At 44.5% G+C, this 18,565-nt stretch overlaps 1 protein-coding gene across 1 annotated transcript; it reads right to left on the reverse strand.

Annotated features, from left to right (window-relative positions):
* Positions 1 to 2,121: 2,121 nt before the first annotated feature.
* LOC309816344 (guanylate cyclase 2G-like) lies at positions 2,122 to 16,319 on the reverse strand (the record flags this gene model as incomplete). Its single annotated transcript, XM_082643722.1, is given in 11 exon segments — positions 2,122 to 2,213; positions 2,628 to 2,733; positions 4,014 to 4,105; positions 5,387 to 5,485; positions 6,932 to 7,106; positions 8,836 to 9,028; positions 9,933 to 9,985; positions 9,989 to 10,073; positions 11,420 to 11,550; positions 11,554 to 11,597; positions 16,286 to 16,319. Coding segments are annotated over 11 exon segments (1,104 nt in total).
* Positions 16,320 to 18,565: the final 2,246 nt, after the last annotated feature.

Raw genomic sequence — 18,565 nt, forward strand, 5'->3', positions numbered from 1 at the left:
AACCTATGACTATAGCTTACAGTGTAAATACATCATGTTGGTAGCCAAATCTTCAACCCTCCCACTGGTTTCTACAACTAGAGCTTCTTAAATTCACATATATTTCGCAGGCTTTCAATCGTTTTATCCTACAGTTGCATTTCAAACATTCCAGTATTGTGTCTCTAGGCCAGGAGGCGGAGCCATTTTGCGTGATGAATGTCTGGGGGGAACGTTTTTGTGGTCACCCCTGTCTCTAAGGCCCTCATGTCTGTCACCAGCAACGGCATGTGCTTCAAGTCAAAGTTAACAGCCCCAGGATGTTTGGTTGCATGTTTCATGTTTCCCAACTTCTCTACTAAGGAATTAAGAGAAAGTCACTCTCCAAACAATCTCTCTTGCAAATTCCCATTAGTGCTAAACATAAAACAGACATTTAGAGAAGGAGGAAAGGGTACTTTCTCCCTTAGGTATCCTTGGCTGACACAGAAAAAAAACCCTGAATATAGATTTTAGGAAAGTGCTCTTATCAAAATTCCTAATTATGAACCCTAAAGACATCTTCTCTCTGTCTCTCTCTCTCTCTAAACTTGAGTAATTCCAACAAAATATAGAGAGAGACATGGATATATACACACACATATATACTGAGTATACACAGGCACATAAATCTCTACCAATTGATAGATACAGCTATAGCTATAGCTGTAGAGAGATAGATATAGAGAGATTGATGTCTGATGTCATACTCAGCATATGTGTATATGTGCATGTATATATGTATATGTGTATGTATATATGTGCATGTGTGTGTGTGAATGTGTATAGGTAGGCACATGTGTATATATGTTGTATGTGCATGTGTGTGACTGGATGCCAGATGTTTATGTTACAATGTTTGATGAAAAAGGCAGAAGTAACAAAGTTTTTATTACATGAACATAATTGTGTAAGCATGTGGGCTAGGGCTGGAAGGGAACAAACACACACACTCCATACAGATACAAAGATGGGATAATGATAGTTGATTGTCATATCCCACCCTATCCCTATATCTGTGTGTTATTTTCTAATTCTCTTTCAATATAACAGTATTGGATTTCTCAGTTACTTCTGCTCTTTTGTACATACCTCTGTTAGTCCTCAATATGTTGCATTACTACTATGTTTCCTCTCTCCAGCTAAACTGAGAACTAAAGATCATAGAAAGGTTCATATCTTCTTGTGTCCCCCAATGTGGTACCTGGCACAGAGTAAGTACTCAATAAATGCTCTTTGAATTAATGAAATGTTCATAAAGATGGATGGATGGATGGATGGATAGATAGATAGATCGGTGGGAACTGGCCAATCTCTCTAAGAGACCCCATAGCAGAAGTTGTCTTGTTCCCTTTCATAATGGAACAAAGTGCTTAGCACCCAGAAGCCCTGATCCCAAACAAGGGAAGAAGATATGAGGCATGAGAAGATAACTTTTGGCCACTGTCTCCATGCTAAGGTAACTCCCCTGTCCCCTTCATATAAATGCCTCTACCTTCCCTCCTTCCGAGCATCAGTCAAAAGCTTTCAATCCTTGGGACTTCCCTGGTGGTCCAGTGATTAAGAATCCGCCTGCCAATGCAGGGGACACGGGTTCGAGCCCTGGTCTGGGAAGATCCCACATGCCGTGGAGCAACTAAGCCCGTGCGCCACAACTACTGAGCCTGCGCTCTAGAGCCAGAGAGCCACAACTACTGAGCCCGCGTGCGACAACTACTGAAGCCCGCACACCATAGAGCCCATGCTCCACAACAAGAGAAGCCACCGCAATGAGAAGCCCGCACACCTCAATGAAGAGTAACCCCCGCGCGCAGCAACGAAGACCCAATGCAGCCAAAAATAAATAAATAAATAAATAAGATGAAAATGGAATCGTGTCATAGAAAATGGAGTGTGTGAAGATCCTAGAATTCAGCTGCCCACCTCTGGGCAGAAGAAGAGACCTGCCGATGAATAAGAAAGAAATTAAGCAATAAATTGAGAGTGGGACATGATCCATTTGGAAGCTGCAGTGCTCACAGGAAGTGTGGGCTCAGGGCCAGGCCTTCCAGCCATTGACTGCAGGGGTTCTGCCTGCCTGGGGCGGCCTGAACCTGTTGGATTTCAGCGATTCACCCCTGTTAGAGCTTTAGCCCCTGGAAACATTCCTGAGATGCCTTCTGCTGTGGGCTTCTCTGTCCTTGCAGGCCGATTAGCTGATAAAGATGATAAACACTAAAGGTTAGGGAGAAGGCACTTTGCAGAGAAAGGCAGGTCCCTGGCCCCAGGCTTCGTTCTCCAGCTTTCCCCTTTCCCAGAATGAAATTGGACTCACTGCAAATTCGCAAGCTAATGGGCTGGAAACCTCTGGCAGGGAGGCAGGCTCCCTGGCCCGTCTGGGAGCGGCAGCCCTGGTCTCCCAGGAAATGAGTTCACTGTATCCAGCTCATCTGACTCCGCCTTTGCTCTAGGCCACAGGACTTCAGGGTGGACAGAGGAGGCCAGCTAGATGGCTCCCCCTACTGGGAGACTGACTCAATACCCCGGAACTACAACCCCTGAATGGGATATTTAAGACACCCCATGGACTTTCCTGGGACCCCACAAACACCTTTGAAGAAAATACTCACCTCGGAAGATCTCTGGGACTTTAGCTTCATCCTCAGTAAATTCGGGGAGAGGGATCGTGAAGCCTTCTTTGCCCTTCAACCAGAAGGTTGTTGGCTCTCCTTTGCCCTGTGGGAAGCAAAGGAGAGCTGGTGAATCACAGAGCAGGAGAGGTTGCCTGTCAAGTGTGGTCTCCCAGCAGACAACTCAGGTCGCCCTTACTCGCTTCCTGAGAACGTTGTTTGTAGCCAGAATTGCAACCAGGCAGGAGCTGTCTTGGTGAGGGAAAAGCTTCATCACAGATGAAATTGTGATCGTATCCTTGGACTTTGCCAATAAGCCTAGATGGACAGTCGGCGATGGTCTATGGGGTGAGGGCCAGTGGAGGCTAAAGTCTGTTGCAAAGAAAATCTTTTTAAAATAATAAAATCTACTGAGCTCTTACTATGAGTAGGGCACCAAGTGAAACACCTCACATACAGGTTCAAAACTAATCCTCACAGCCACCTTTTGAGGGCAGTATTATCACCATTCCCATTTTACAGATGATAAAACTAAGCCCCCAAATGAGACAGCTAGGAACAAGTGGGACAGGATTCAAAGCTAGGTCTACACTGCTGACATCTAGAAAAATCTTCCTCTTACCTGAAGTCCGTTGATGAAATACATCATGCCAGAGCCAGACTTAGCAAACTGTGGAATTGAAGGTACCTCCTCCCTTTCACTTCTTTCCCTGGACCCTGACACCCACTCAAACTCCCAATGTCATAGTAACCGCTCACCACTCCCCCTGTGAACATCTCCAAGATGCTCTTGAGAACATCTCAAGAGGAGTACTACCACCTCCAGAAAGGGCAACGCTTATCAGAAAGATGAGAAGGTATCATGGTACGTTTCAGTGATGGACAGGAAACCAGGATGGAAAGGAAGGCAGAGAGAAAGGGAAGAGATATTTAAATGTGTAGAGATGAGGTCCAAGTGCCCCCAGACCAGTGGGCTTCCATCCCCTCCACCTGGGCACTTTAGACTCAGGAGAAGGGAAGTAGAAGAATGTGGACATTATAATTCCTGGGCTTATATTTGCTGTTGCTTTTGTGGGAGACTAGACTGGGGTGTTCAAGCAGAAGCCAGGAGACCAGTGTAGCAAAGAGAAAGGAGGCATCACACAAGAGGTTGGTCTAGGTTGGAGACAAAGTCACAGATTCCATGTTTGACCATTTAAGGGAATTGTACAGTCCTCTTTGGAGAAAGATAACCTCACAGTCATGAGAGCCTCCACATGGACCTTAGTGGTCTCCACAAACCACGGCATGGAGATTCACTCATCCCATCAAGTTCCTCAATATCTCCTTCAGGGACCCAAATGGGGTGGGGTGGTGGGGGTGGGCACGCATTTGGTCCGGTCTTACCTTGACTGGAATGGTGCCTCTCTTTTGCAAATCACACCCTCTCAACGACAGCAGGGCGCCTGCAGTGCTCTGAGAGACCTGAATCCGGAGAGCTGCCAGAAACCAGTTTTAGCCTAGTCATCACCTTGGTTGTGAATTTCATATGGATGTCAGTGGGGCAAGGGCTGCTGTGGGGAGGGAACACTACACGCATGGCTCAAGTTCTTGGACTGCCAGCACCTCTCACGAAGCAAATCACAGACAACCTCTCTCACGTCTAGGACACGTGGACTGGGACCCCAACCATCCAGGCATTGCTCAGATGCTGCTGGGTGTTGTTCAAGCTTTAACACATTCGGTTTAGAAACAGAAGACAGAACGGAGTCCTATGCAAGTTGGTGTTCCTGATGGATGAGGGCAGCTGGGGTCCTCAGGCTCCCTGGGATAGTACCAGAGCTGGGATGTACCACTGAACATGTCCCTTGTAACCAGAACTGCAACTAAAGTCAGGTGTGGAGGCTACATCAGCGTTTCCAATTTCATATTTTGTCCTTGAGCTCTTTACTTACAAGCTAAGAGAGACGTTTAAATCTGGGTTTGAGACTCAGTTGATTAACTTAGACAACAAAGTAATCAGAGGGGAAAAGATTTTTTGTGTGTTTTTATATACTGTGGAAGATTTACAAATTCAAAAGAATGTTAGCCTAAACTTTTCAAAACTTAAATCACTGAGTAACTATTCTTTCCAGCTGATAAATATCTCAGCTGATAAATGGCATATAAGTGTCTAGTAATAATCAATACAATAAAATTATTGTAATGCAAAAGCATTTGATGTCCCCGGGAGTTCCCGCCCATAGATTTCTTTGGCATCGCCAAAACTATACAGCAGGATTGGCCCATTACTACCTACAAGCCAGATCCTGCCCACCACCTGTGTTTGCAAAATAAAGTTTTATTGGAACATAAACACACCCAATATTTACATGTTGCAAATTGCTGCTTTCACACAAGAACAGCAGTTACATAGTTGCAGCAGAGACTATAGCCCCCAAAGCCTAAAATATTTACTGTCTGGCCCTGTTTAGAAAAAGTTTGCCAACTGCTGCTCCTCATTTAAATGATCTTACTATATGTGTACCTGACTGTTTAGGATGGAAAGTCTTGGAAGGAGATGTCATGTGTGTTTACATGGCTCCATCGAGAACACAGTGCAAAAACCCATCTACAAAGCTTGTGACCAGTGTTGCCTGAAGTGGATAATGATCTTATCCTCCAGATGGAAAAGAGTAGACAAAATGCAAATGGGTCTTCTAAAAATACTCTCTGGTTAAAGATAGGGGACCGGAGGGACAGCGATCGTGTGTTTGCAAAGTGCTGTAAACGATACCCACGCAAACTGCTACTTTCCATTCTGGATGCCATGTTCACAGAGTCTCCAAACAGACAGTATCTGGGCATGGTGATTCCGACCACGCCAGCCACCATGGGACCTGCAAAGGGAAGGACAGAGGGTCATGACCAGTCTGCATTTCCCAAGTGTGGGACTCCACAGTGCAAATCAGGTCAACAAAAGCAAGTCAATAAATATTCGTGAAGTACCCTCTGGGGGCAAAGCCTGGAAATAGACCTCAGGGTTTACAATGAGGCAAACTACAGAACCCACAGACTTTTGGTGGGAAGCAACATAATCAACTGTTATGGACTGAATGTTTGTGTGTCCCACCCCAAGTCACATGCTGAAGCTCTAACCTCAATATGATGGTATTAGGAGGTGGGGCCTTTAGGTGGTAGTTAGGTTTAGAGGAGGTCGTGAGAGGGAGGGCTCTTAGGATGGGATCAGTGCCCTTTAAGAAGAGAAAGAGACGAGAGCTGTCTCTCTTCCTCCACCGTGAGGATGTAGCCAGAGGGCAGCCCTCTGTAAGCTGGGAAGAGGCCTTCCCCAGAATCCCCCATGGTAGAATCCTGACCTTAGGCTTTCCAGCCCCCAGAACTGTCATACATGTGTGCTGTTTAAGCCACCCAGTCTATGGTAGTTTGTTATAACAACCAAACTGACTAAGACAGAAATTAATGACAATGTCATTCATGCACTGGAGATGTAAACAAAGCATCCGTGGCACAAATATGGGAGTCATTCATCCTGGTTAGGAGTCAGGTTTTATTTTAGTTAAGCTGTGGAGGATAAGTAAGAGCAGGTCTGGCTACATCGTTTGCAGGGCCCGGTCTCAAATGACAATAAGGGATCTTCCATTCAAAAATTATCACGAATTTCAAGGGCTTCCCTGGTGGCGCAGTGGTTGAGAGTCCGCCTGCCGATGCAGGGGACACGGGTTCGTGCCCCAGTCCGGGAGGATACCGCATGCTGAGGAGCAGCTGGGCCCGTGAACCATGGCCGCTGAGCCTGCGCGTCCGGAGCCTGTGCTCTGCAACGGGAGAGGCCACAACAGTGAGAGGCCCGCGTACCGCAAAAAAAAAAAAAATTATCAAGAATTTCAAGACAGTAACAGAATGGCATTAAACCAAGTACATGTCACTTCTGCACAAGTCACAAGCCCATGAGTTTGAAAAAAACAGAACAGATCAAAAGGCATTTGATGCAGAGGCATGGAGGGAAAGCAGCCCAAAATAAACGTCCTGGTTTGGGGGCTCCTCCTAATTTGGGTTCAACACCTTGGAGTCTTTGTTTGTCCTTGTTGTTACCAAGCAATCTGACTAACTAGAAATACACCTGCAAAGAGAATCCAATCTTGCTATTACCAAGCAATCTGACTAACTAGAAATACACCTGCAAAGAGAATCCAATCTTTTCTTTCCCCTGGAGATGCTATCATTTGATTTCAGGGTTCCTAAATTAAGCCTCAGACCTAGGATGTGAATTTAGAACTACCTGCTGCTCTATCTGGACCACAAGGCCACCTGCCCTTAGTGCTGTCTACCGGTGTGGAGGCCAATCCAGAGCTTAAGCTTTTCCTCAGGCATGTGCCCAACCTGGAAGTGGATGGTGGTACTGAGAAAGTACAAGGACGTCGTGGCAATCTCGTCCACGTGTTGGGTACCATTCCGGACGGGAAGTCCGCTAGCCACCATGTATGCATCTCCAATGGTTTCAACCTGAAAATAAAGCAAGAAAGTGGCCTTGTGTTCATCATGAGGGAGGCTGGGGGTGATGGTGGGGTCAGAGACAAGGCCCCTCATTACTGATCCTGTTTGAGGCCACATCCTTTGAAGGGTCGTACTCCCTGACTTTCATTCCATCCAAGTCCCAGGATTTCCTCAAGTTCCTACTCTTGTCCTGGCTCCTACAAAGCCTTCCTTCCCTCACCCTCTTCCCCACAGTCTCTGCTTTCTTCTCTGAAATCTGAGAGTGCTGGTGATTATATTTCCCCAACCCTAGTTCAAAACCAGTTAGACAGGCAGCAATACACTGATGGAGTAGATCTTGAAGGATCACATGGATCCATCAAGTGAAATCCATCTTATCCAAGCTGAACTGTCTTCACTCCACACAAGAGCTCTTAGATACAATTATACATATGCTTATATTATACAAAATATGTATAAATGTATGTACCTGCCTGATCTGTTCTCTTTTTCCCCAATCCTCCTAATAAAATCATCTTTCAGATCCTTCATTCACCACAGAGAATAAATGACAAGTGTAAGCATAAAGTTACAGCCCCTTCCAGATACATTTGCTTTTCAGCAGAATCCAAAGATGATGTGGAAGATGTGGCATTTCAGGCCTTAGCCAGGCAATAAGACCACGTCTGCTTCCTGGTGACCCTAACATTACTCAAAGCCAACAAGTACACAAGTCTAACTGCTTCTAGGCTACCTCTCCCCACCATGGGCACATCCTTTAGCAATATAAACTGATTTTAGCATTAGTTCATGCAAAACATAGCTAAGAAGAAAACGCTAAGAGGAAATCCCAGAGGAGCCTCGTCTAAGCAGAGGAGCTTCCATTTTTGTTGGGTGAATGGGATCTGCTCTTTGTGATTACCTGTATCATCCTTCCTTCTGCTCTTGACCAGAGGCAACATCTTTGGGGAATTTGGGGGGATAACCATTGAGGATGTGTTGCCAGGGGACATAACTGCACTGTCCCACGTCTTCCTGATTCCAGGACCACAGGCAGAGCCCTGCAATCATGGTCAGAGCTGGTAAACTAGTGGCTGCCCACCAGGTGCCTGTGAACATGGGCACCTTGGAGTCATGATAAAGTGGCCTCATCATCACCACCAGTGAATGAAGCCAAATTACTATTTTGCTCTCCTCCCCTGCAAAATTCATTTTTCACTCTAGATGACCCTGTTCATACATCCCCAGTGCAGCACTAGGCAGGTGGTTGCTGTCTGACCTTTAGCCATGAGTCTGATAGTCTAAGCTTGGGGGTCTATCTTCACCTGAATTGCTAAGGGCACAGCAACAGAAGTGAGACTCATGACAGATCCAAAGACAATCTTTAAAGGAGAGTAAATGTGAGCCTCTCTGAATGTGGAAAAAATATATTCAGGAGGGAACTGGAGGAATTAACCAGAAGAAGGTCAATGCCTGTTTTAGAAATGTGTTTACTGTGAGATAAAATAATGGAAGGAAACAGAGGGAACAACTGATGATTCTTGACAAGCACCTACATCTGTGATGAATCAAGCCCTTTTCCAAGAAAACAAACAGGAATCAAATATTGAGTTTCTGCCATGAATTGTGATAGACTGCCAGCCTGAAATAGAGCCTTCCTCCTGGCTGTGGTCTAGAGCTGGATTAATCCTCACTCATGCCCGGAGACAGCCTACAAGGGTCATGTGTGTCTCCACAACCCAGGAACCAGGTGTCTCACCTTATACACATCATAAGTTTTAATGATGTGATCAAATAAACTGTACAGGTCCTTAAGGAGCTGCACAAGTTGCAGTGGGGAGCTGAGAGAACAGAGTTTTGTGAATCCAACAATGTCAGCAAAAAAGATTGTCATGGACTGAAAATGCTCTGGTTCCATGGCTCTACCAGCTATGAGCTGTTCTCCAGTGAAGCTGAAACCAGAGAATAGGATCGTTTTTGAACAGTATCATTCATCTTGTCTCCTATAGACCCCTACAAAGTCTCCCTGGTAGATCTTTTTCTTCGGTGGGTTAGATTTTGGGGTAACAAAAATCCATCATCTAGAGGGATTCTTTTGACACCCATTTCTCTGCCTGCATTTTCTCTAAAGAGATATTTGAATTGGTGGGTATAAATTCAGGGGGGGTGAGAAGCAGTTCACATAAATGCCTTTTCAAAAAGATTTTCTCCCTGAGGGAATTTCATTTGCCGCTATTGGTTATAGAATTTGATTTTAACGACTCAGTCTGCAGATGTGGAAGCAACTGTAAACAGTCATCGATCCACAAATTAGCATTTCTGCTTCTATCAATCAATCTCACATTGACACATTCAAATCCCCAACCCCATTTGTTTGTCAAGACACGTAAGAAGGGTGCTGGAATTTTAACAGCAGATGCTCTGCTAAGTGTTTAGAGAGTTCACAGGTGATAACAGAGCCAAAAATAAGCAAGTTTTGAATCTGAAGTTATTGGTGCCTATTGTACTGTGCAAAAAAAGCATTTGGGCAGACGTAAAAATCTGAATATACTGAGGGTAGTAATTAATTGGACTCCTGAAACTAGAGCGCCATCTAGTGGTCCCTTCCTCTTGCTGCATCCCCTATAATCTATCTTTTACAGACCTGCATTCTCTAATACCTGTGGATTCCAGGGCCTTGCCTCTATCTCCCTTTACAAGGTGTACCAAATTACACACAAAATGCTTGACGCAATTTAGAAGAGACTAACATTCTCTTAGAAAAAGAACACAGGAAATAGTCTCTCATGTGGGGTCTCCTTAAATAGAGATGGTGTTGCTTCCTGGTTTGTCAAGGCCCCTGCTACTTTGGAATACCTGGGCAGCATTGTGGACAGAAGCTGATCCACTTTCCTCTTCTCGGCCATCAGCTAGTTGGTCCTCTCTTCCACCACCTCCTCCAGGTGATTGGTGTACACTTTCAGCTTGCTCACCCTACGGTCTAGTACATTCATGTGGCTTTAAAAGAACCCAGAGATTTAAGTCTTTTTCCAAAAACTTTAGGGCCACAGTGGAGCACAACATCCAAGTATACATTCCAAGACAACATGTTTCGCCCTTAAGGTTTTCTACTTAAGGGTTGCCAATGGACAGCAGTGAAATGACAATGGCCAAAAGGCCGCCTGGCAGGACAGAGCCTGTCTTTTACCAGCCCTGTGATCTTGAGGGGCACCCTCGAGCCTCAGTTTCTTCATCTGGGAAATGAGGATAATAATACATACCTCACAGGGTCATTCTGTAGATTCAGGGAGATAATGAGTACTAAGGCTGTGTCTGGTACCCAGTGGGCACTCAACAAACAGTAGACTTCACTGCCCTCCCCATCACCCCCACTTCCCAACATGCTCCATGCCAATCGTCATGGTCATGCAGAAATGTAGATTTCAGGATGGGTCATTCTTTTCTTTTCAGAAGGCAACACCAGATGTTTTCTTTTCAGATGACAGATGTAAGGGGCATTTCTAGATCCTATAGGCTCTTGTTTTAGAAGAGTCTTCAGAGAAATCATTTAAGTTTCTCATCTTTTAGATGAGGAGACTGAGGCTCACATAGGAAATGGACTTACCTTAATATTGGGGACCCTATTTTCTAAGTAAAAAGTATTGACTGACCTGAGACCTACTATTTAAAACTATTTTGATGTGGAAAATGCAGAATACAGGGCTGTTGTGTTAAGAATGTATAGTGAAATGGACAAATTAAGAGGAGATGCCTGACTCCCAGCCCGGGCCTTCTATCAATTCAAGCTACTTCTAAATGGCTGTGCCTTCTTACATTCAATAGGTCAAAAGATGACACCATTTATCCTGATGTGAAGCTCCTACTCAGAAAATTGTTCGGGAGGCATGAATAATTTAAATCAATAACCTACTCTAAGGTTCGTGAATAATTTTTTTCCCACAGTCCAGTCCCAATGGATTAGTCATAAGCCCTGGAATGTTGGTTTGAAAAAGATTCTGAGGCCATGTAAAAATTCCTTGGGAACGAGAGCCTTGATTGCTAAGTGGTATCTGGAATGGACAAAGGAGGGCAACAAAAGCGCTAGTGTCTGATTCATTCTTGTATCATTTATGAAATAAAGGAAGAATTTTTACCACTCGACTTCAACCAGCATGTAGCACAGTGCTTTGTGTATGGTAGGCACTGAGTGAGTATATGATGAAAGAAGAAAGGGAAGGAAGGAAGGAAGGAAGGAAGGAAGGAAGGAAGGGAGGAAGGGACACAGAAGAAATCATAGTCATATAGTTTTTAAATTCTAATGGTTAAATAATTAGGAGAAAACGTCTGCTGCACATCTAACTCACCCTCCGGGACTGGCTTCCCATAACATTTTCTTGATGGAAGGGAAAGTGGGCCTTTTCTCTGGAGATTCATCCCAACATGCCTTCACCATGACCACCATCTTTTCACTTCCCTTCTCTTCTGACAGGGAAGGTCAAAGTGGCACTGATGCCCTGGGGTCCTTGATTTGGCTGATGATTTCTGAAATCCATTTGGGGTTTAGGTAGCTAAATGTCTGAGCTTTGTGCCATTTAGTACACTTCACTTTAAACAGACATGTTTTTAAATTTGTAAATCGAGTTTTTAAGTAAACTGAACAGATTAGAATTTCAGAGAAATCTGAATATTTTACAAGAAATATTAGGAATCCTCCTGGAAAATGAGGACTCTAATGTAAAACATATAAGCACACCCTAATTAATCTTTTTTTTTTGATTAAGTTCTTTTCTAATAGAACTTTTCTTGAAATGAAGCATATCTTCACGTGATTTCAGGAGTGTGTAAGCATTTAGTATTAGAAATCCGCAAAGTGTGCTTTACGCAATTTGCATTCCATATAAAATGTTACATAAAAGTTATTTTAACAAACAATAAATGTTAACTACTATGTCCCACCTGTGTCCCACTTTGTAAACGTACTTTCTTTCACTTCCTCATTGGCTTCTACCGACATTTATTAAACATTCTGCTTAACCAGGTTTTGTAGAGGAAATAATATTTTGAGAACAATGTATATGTGTTTTGGTAAAAAAAAAAACACTGTGGTGTAACAAAGTGAATGAATCTCAAATGTATTACTAAGTATAAGAAGCCAGTCTGAAAAGGCTACATACTGTATGATTCTGTTTATATGACATTCTAGAAAAGGCAAACTTATGGAGACAGAAAATAGCTCAGAGGCTGCCAGGAGTTTGGGGAGGAGAAGTTGATTAGGGGAAGCACTGGGGATATTTTTAGGGTCATAAAATTATTCTGCACGATATTGCATTGGTGGATCATGACACTACATAGTTGCCAAAAGCCATAGGACTTTACAGCACAAAGAGTGAACCTTAAAGAATGCAAATTTTAAAATAATATCAGCTGGGAGATTGGACAACTGCAAGACAGAATGCAGACTGTGACAAAAGAATCTGTTTTACAAATGTGTGACCTAATCTCATCGAAGGGGATGGGGGTAAAATGCCGACGTAAGTAACTTCTGAAACAACTAGAGACGGTGAGAGTAAAGTCAAAAGGAACTACTCAAAACCACTATACTCCAGTTGGTAGAATCGCCTCTCGGAGGGGGTACAGAAGAAGAACTCTGAAACTACTGTATGCAAATACTGGGATTGAACAAATAAGTAAATGGATGGCAGATGGTGGGAGCCAGGATTCTCGCTGTTGGAAAGGGAGGTTATGGATCAGTGATGGGCAGAGGCTAAAGTAAATGAAACATGTGATAACGACATTGGAGATGTCACTATGAACCCATGTTTAGCTTAATACAGATACAGATGGGTAGATAGAGATATGAATGTGTGTATACATATGGGTTAGTATATACACACATATTATCTTGCTCTGTCCATGAGAGGGGCTAGAAGCAACAGCATCCCAGTAGCAACAAGCACATCTAGTGTCCAGGTGTTCATTCTCCAATACAGGAGCCAGGGCTTCTTAAGAGAAGCAGCTGATTCTAGTATTGGAGCAGGGAAAATACAAGATGAGGCTAAAGCGTCTTATACCCCCAGAAACTAAGGAAGCACAAAACAAAACACTGCAATGGGTGTATGTCAAAGCACACAGAAGCCAACTGAAATTAAATGGTCAAAGATAAAACAATTTGAGCCACAAAATAAATAAAGAAGTATTAGATTATAACTCAAAATATAAAATAACTATATAATATAATAAATTATATATAAATATCATAAATGAAATATAATAGGTAACTGAATGGATAAATAAATGGGAGAGAATAGACAAACCTGTAGAAATAAATTCCAAATAATTTATGTAGATATTTCTCCATTCAAGGTGGTGGAGCAAACACCCCCATCCTTAGGTGAAGATTTCACGTCGTGACCTCTTTCTTACGGGGACAGTATAGGAAGAGGGGAAATCAAGTCTCAAACGTTAGTGGGCATCAGAATCACCTGGGGAGCTAATTATACACAGACCCTGGGCCCACGCCTCACCCCACCCCCACCCCCACCCCCAGTTTCTAGTTCAGAAGGTCTGCAGTAAGGCCTGAAATGTGATTTTCTAACAAGTTCCCAGATGAGCTGCTCCTACTGGTCCAGGGACCACGCTAGGCCAGTGCTTCGCACACTGTAGATCTTCAACAACACCTGGGATCTTGATAGGAAAGCAAATTCTCAGGCCTGACCCCAGACCTACTGAGTCAGGAACCCTGAGGATGGGACCCAGCAATTCTGGTTTAACAAGCCCTCCAGGTGATCCTGATGCCCATTAAAACGTTTGAGAACCATTGGTCTAGTGTGGGCAGAGAATCTGCACAGTTTCCAGCACCAGGATTGTTGGCAGGGGTGTATGAGAAGTTAATGGAAGGGTGTGTTTCTCCATAAATTAGGTGCACATCGTACTTTTCCTGGTTGTGGTCCTGTGTATCTATCGTCCCCTGTGACCAGCTCTCATTTACCCTGGTAAGCAGAAGACTACAATGAGGGGGAAATATACTGCTTGTCCACAGCGTTCCCACACCTTCCCCACGCCCCCAGCTGGCACAATCACATGGCAGCTGAGCTTAGCAAGTGTAGGTGGGCTCCTGCCTGGGTTCAGTGGAGGGAAGATATGTCTAGCTGCTGGGTTCCAAATTCAGATGCCCCTGGATTTGAGATTAACCTTTTAGGATGAGTCTCATGTCTGCTTCATTTAGCCACAAATTAGAATCAGAATCTGCTTTCAAAGCAACTAGCACACTCAGAAAGCCTCCTGACTTGAAAAAGTCTCCAGGGAATGCATGATGATCTAAAGATGAGACTTGGGATAGGCCACTGGGGATGAGCTAGAAATGGTAGGCAAGGCAATAAAGAAGAAATAACGGGAAAAAAATCAAGTGAGAAAGGTGGGCTGGGTTTACATAGAAACACACGCACACACACACACACACACACACACACACATCCCTATCCTCTCTCCAAGATAGTGGTTCTCCACCTGAACTGCATGTTAGAATCACCCGGGGAACTTTTTAAAAACCAGGATGCCCAGGCCATACCCCAAACGAGTGACATCAGATTCTCTGAGTCTGAGATCCAGGCCTCAGCAGTTTTTAACGTTTCCCAGGAAATTCCAATGTGCAGCCAAAGTGGAAAATAAAAGTGCCAGGGGGTTCCACCTGCTATACATTTTCTTATCAATTTTGATCAAATTTTGCTTCACCTCCCATTGCTTTTGCCCTTAATTCCCTCATGGAATGTGTTAAGAGACAACCTGGCCAAAAAAACAAACCTGAATATATCCTTTGTAAGTAGAAAATTGGACACCATTTATAAAAAAGTTTAAATATGTTTAAAATACATTTACCTTGGGCTTCCCTGGTGGTGCAGTGGTTGAGAGTCCGCCTGCCGATGCAGGGCACACGGGTTCGTGCCCCGGTCCGGGAAGATCCCACATGCCGCGGAGCGGCTGGAGCGGCTGGGCCCGTGAGCCATGGCCGCTGAGCCTGCGCGTCCAGAGCCTGTGCTCCGCAACGGGAGAGGCCACAACAGTGAGAGGCCCGCGTACCGCAAAAAATATATATATATATATATATATATATAATTTTATTACCTACATATTGAGGATTATATTCTATTACTATCTACATATAATGGTTCTATAATAATAGAAGATTATATTTATTACATGCACTTAAGGGTCCTGTTTGAGCACTTCACAGGGAGAGGCAATGAAATGAGGAACACTGAAAAATGCTCATGTCCTTCACTGTGTTCTTAAGAGGTTACGTCAATTATTTGTATGCAGTAATGAAGCACTATTAGAGTCAGAAGACGTGTTCAAGTCTAGACTTTACCAGTCAGTCTCTTCAAACAAATCACCTGGGGGCCTCGATTTCACCATCCGTGAAATGGGTCTGCCTTAGACGCCTGCTACTTGAACGATGTCCCAGGGAACAGCAGCAGCAGCATCACCTGGGAGCTTGGCAGAAATACAGAGTCTCAGGCGCTGCCCAGACCTACTGGATCAGACTGTGCATTTTAACCTGATCCCCAGGAGATGTGTGTGCTTATTAGTCTGAGAAGACCTGTCCTTGTCAATTGTTCCCAGCCTTGGCTGCACATTAAAATCACCTGGGGAGCTTAAAAAGAATATATCAATTCTAGGGCCCCAGATATAAGAACCTATACTAGCTGCAGATTACCTCTCACACAAACCAAGCCTGCGTGTGGAGGTGAGTGATCAGAATGGAGGAAGAGGGCTTAATCTGAAGGCTGGCTGAGGGAGCTCCGTCCTCAAGGCAGTGACGATTCTTATTGAGCAAGGAGATGAGGGCGGGGGGTGGGGATCTCTCACAGTGAAGGAACTCAGGGTTTTAAACTGCTCCCAGGGAGTGGGGACAGAGCTGGGAGACAAACCCAGGTCCAGTCGCCTTTGAAGCCCAGCCACTTCTAAACCACTAGTTTTACTGTTTCTGGTGCCCTGGGTGACTGTAAGAGGAAGGTGGGGGAGGAAGAGGGTAAGTAGAAGCATACCTATTCTTCTGGCACCATTGCCAGGTTAAATGAATCACAAGCCCAGCTTGAGTCACACGGTGTGGTTACGAGAAGTCACTGGCCCTCGGTGCCCAACAAGGAGGAATGTGAGGAGGGCCCCTGAATGGACTCTTGCACCCAGAGCCCGGGTCCTTGGGCCTCCTGGGCACCAGCTCTGGGACTCACCTCTTCCTCCAGCAGTGACGACACGCTGAATCATGGTCGGCTTTAGCAAGAACCCCGAGCTAATATTGCATTAGAAATACAGGCTAATACAGAAAGCAATAAGGAAACATTCAGGACACCGGGTACACCACGCCCACCTCACCCCGTAACAAATCAGGAAGCTGTGTTCCTTTATCAATCTGCGTATTTGTTTTTTGAGATGACAAAGTTGAGTCACATTTTGGAAGCACAACTCACTTAGCCAGACAGGAAGGGCCTGGGTGGGGCTCCCTCTGGAATGTTTCCAGTGAGGTTCCAACAGGCTGAGAGGTCTGGTCTTGAAATCTGGGGAGAACTGTGTCCAAGCCAGAGTTCTCTCTGACCTCACGGAGACCTTTCCATTCCACAGGACTCTCCCTGACACACATGACTGTCCCTGCCCTTGCTCGTGCCAGGCTCACCCCCGGCATGAGACGTTCTACATTCTGGTCGCTGCTGACCACCCCTGACATCCAGGTATATTAGCGGAGCTCCTTCCATTAGGACAAAAATAACATGTTTCAGGATGCTTGGAATCCTAGGAATGTAGTCCTCTCCAAGAGATGGCACGCATCTCTTTTGTTTTGGTTTGTTTTGGTTTGTTTTCGTTTTTTTTTTTTTTTTTTTTTTTTGGCGGTACGCGGGCCTCTCACTGCTGTGGCCTCTCCCGTTGCGGAGCACAGGCTCCGGACGCGCAGGCTCAGTGGCCATGGCTCACGGGCCCAGCCGCTCCGCAGCATGTGGGATCTTCCCGGACCGGGGCACGAACCCGTGTGCCCTGCATCGGCAGGCGGACTCTCAACCACTGCGCCACCAGGGAAGCCCCATCTCTTTGTTTTGTTCTATTATATTTTTGTATCTTGATGGAAATGTCTGACTTTATGTATTCTGTTTTCTGAGAATAGGACCATGAGAGGCTCACCATTGACGTGCCAGGTCTCATACACTGTGGGCAGTTCTATTACCTACGTGTCTGAAGGTACATTTATTTTCCTGCTGGAAAGTTGAGGCTGGCCTACAGGGCTCCTACCTCTGGATCCCATATCTGTGCTCTCTGGTACTTCCAGGGAGGAAAGAATTCAGCTTTTGGAGACAGACTGGCTGCAAATCCCAATCAGCCTCTTACCAGTTGGGCTGGTTACTTCACCTCACTAAGCCTCTTTTTTTCCCCCTTTTGAAAAGGGAGTAAGAATTCATACTATTAATTATGGAGTTAAGGATAAATTAACAATGGAGTTAATTGCTAATTATTAAGAGCAATGCCCAATAGAAACACAATGTAAGCACATGTATAATGTTTAATTTTTAGTTCAACAGGTGAAATTACTTTTAATAATATATTTTATATAGCCCAATGTATTAAAAATCTTATTTCAACATGTAATCAACATGAAAGTATTAGTGAGATATTTTACATTCCTTTTTGTTTTTAATCTTCAAAAGCTGTCATGGATTTTATACTCATAGCACATCTCAATTTGGACTAGCCACATGGTGAGTGTTCAGTAGTCACATGTGGCTGGTGGTACCATATTTGGACAGTGCAGGCTTACCCCATAAGATCGTTGGGGGAATAAATAAGAAAGTGTGTGATTTTTAGTACTAGAAATTGGGTTATCTGGGATAATAGTAATACGATACTGCTAATACTAACAATTAACATTTACTAGATACCTGTTATGGAGTAGACATGGTGCTAAGCAATTTACATACCTTAGTCCTCACAACAACCCTACGAGGCAGGTACTACTGTTATCTTTATTTTATACACAGGGACACTAGGGGTCGGGGTAGTTAAGGTCACCTGGTCAGTACGTGGCAGAGCCAGGGTTTAAATCCCCAATACAACTTGCATGCCAAACTGTCCTTCATCCTCTTAATCTATGAAGACTTCTCTCACTTAGAAACAAAGGTCCCTCCCTAACTCAAGACGAGTATTATACTCTCCAAAGCTCCTTCCCAAGCTGGCCCCACTGGGTTCAACTCCTTGGGGACAGGACAATAAGACATTCCTCTGTGCCCACCATGCCCAGAATCGGGTTTGACCCAATTAGGGGCTGAATCAACATACATTTGCTATTTTGAAAAGTCTGTGGCATCTCAGAATCTCCCTGATACCTCGTATAGAGGAGGTTCTGATCAAATAAATATCGGAACAGGAATTGTTCTTATGATTGGTATGTGATGGCCAGAAGTGCAGTCTGACCCACAGAGCTTGGCCCAGTGCCTGGGTTCACGTCAAAGTCGTCCATGCCAAAGCTC

Source organism: Mesoplodon mirus (genome assembly GCF_964341445.2).
Source record: "Mesoplodon mirus genome assembly, chromosome: 2".
NCBI lineage: Eukaryota > Metazoa > Chordata > Mammalia > Artiodactyla > Ziphiidae > Mesoplodon > Mesoplodon mirus.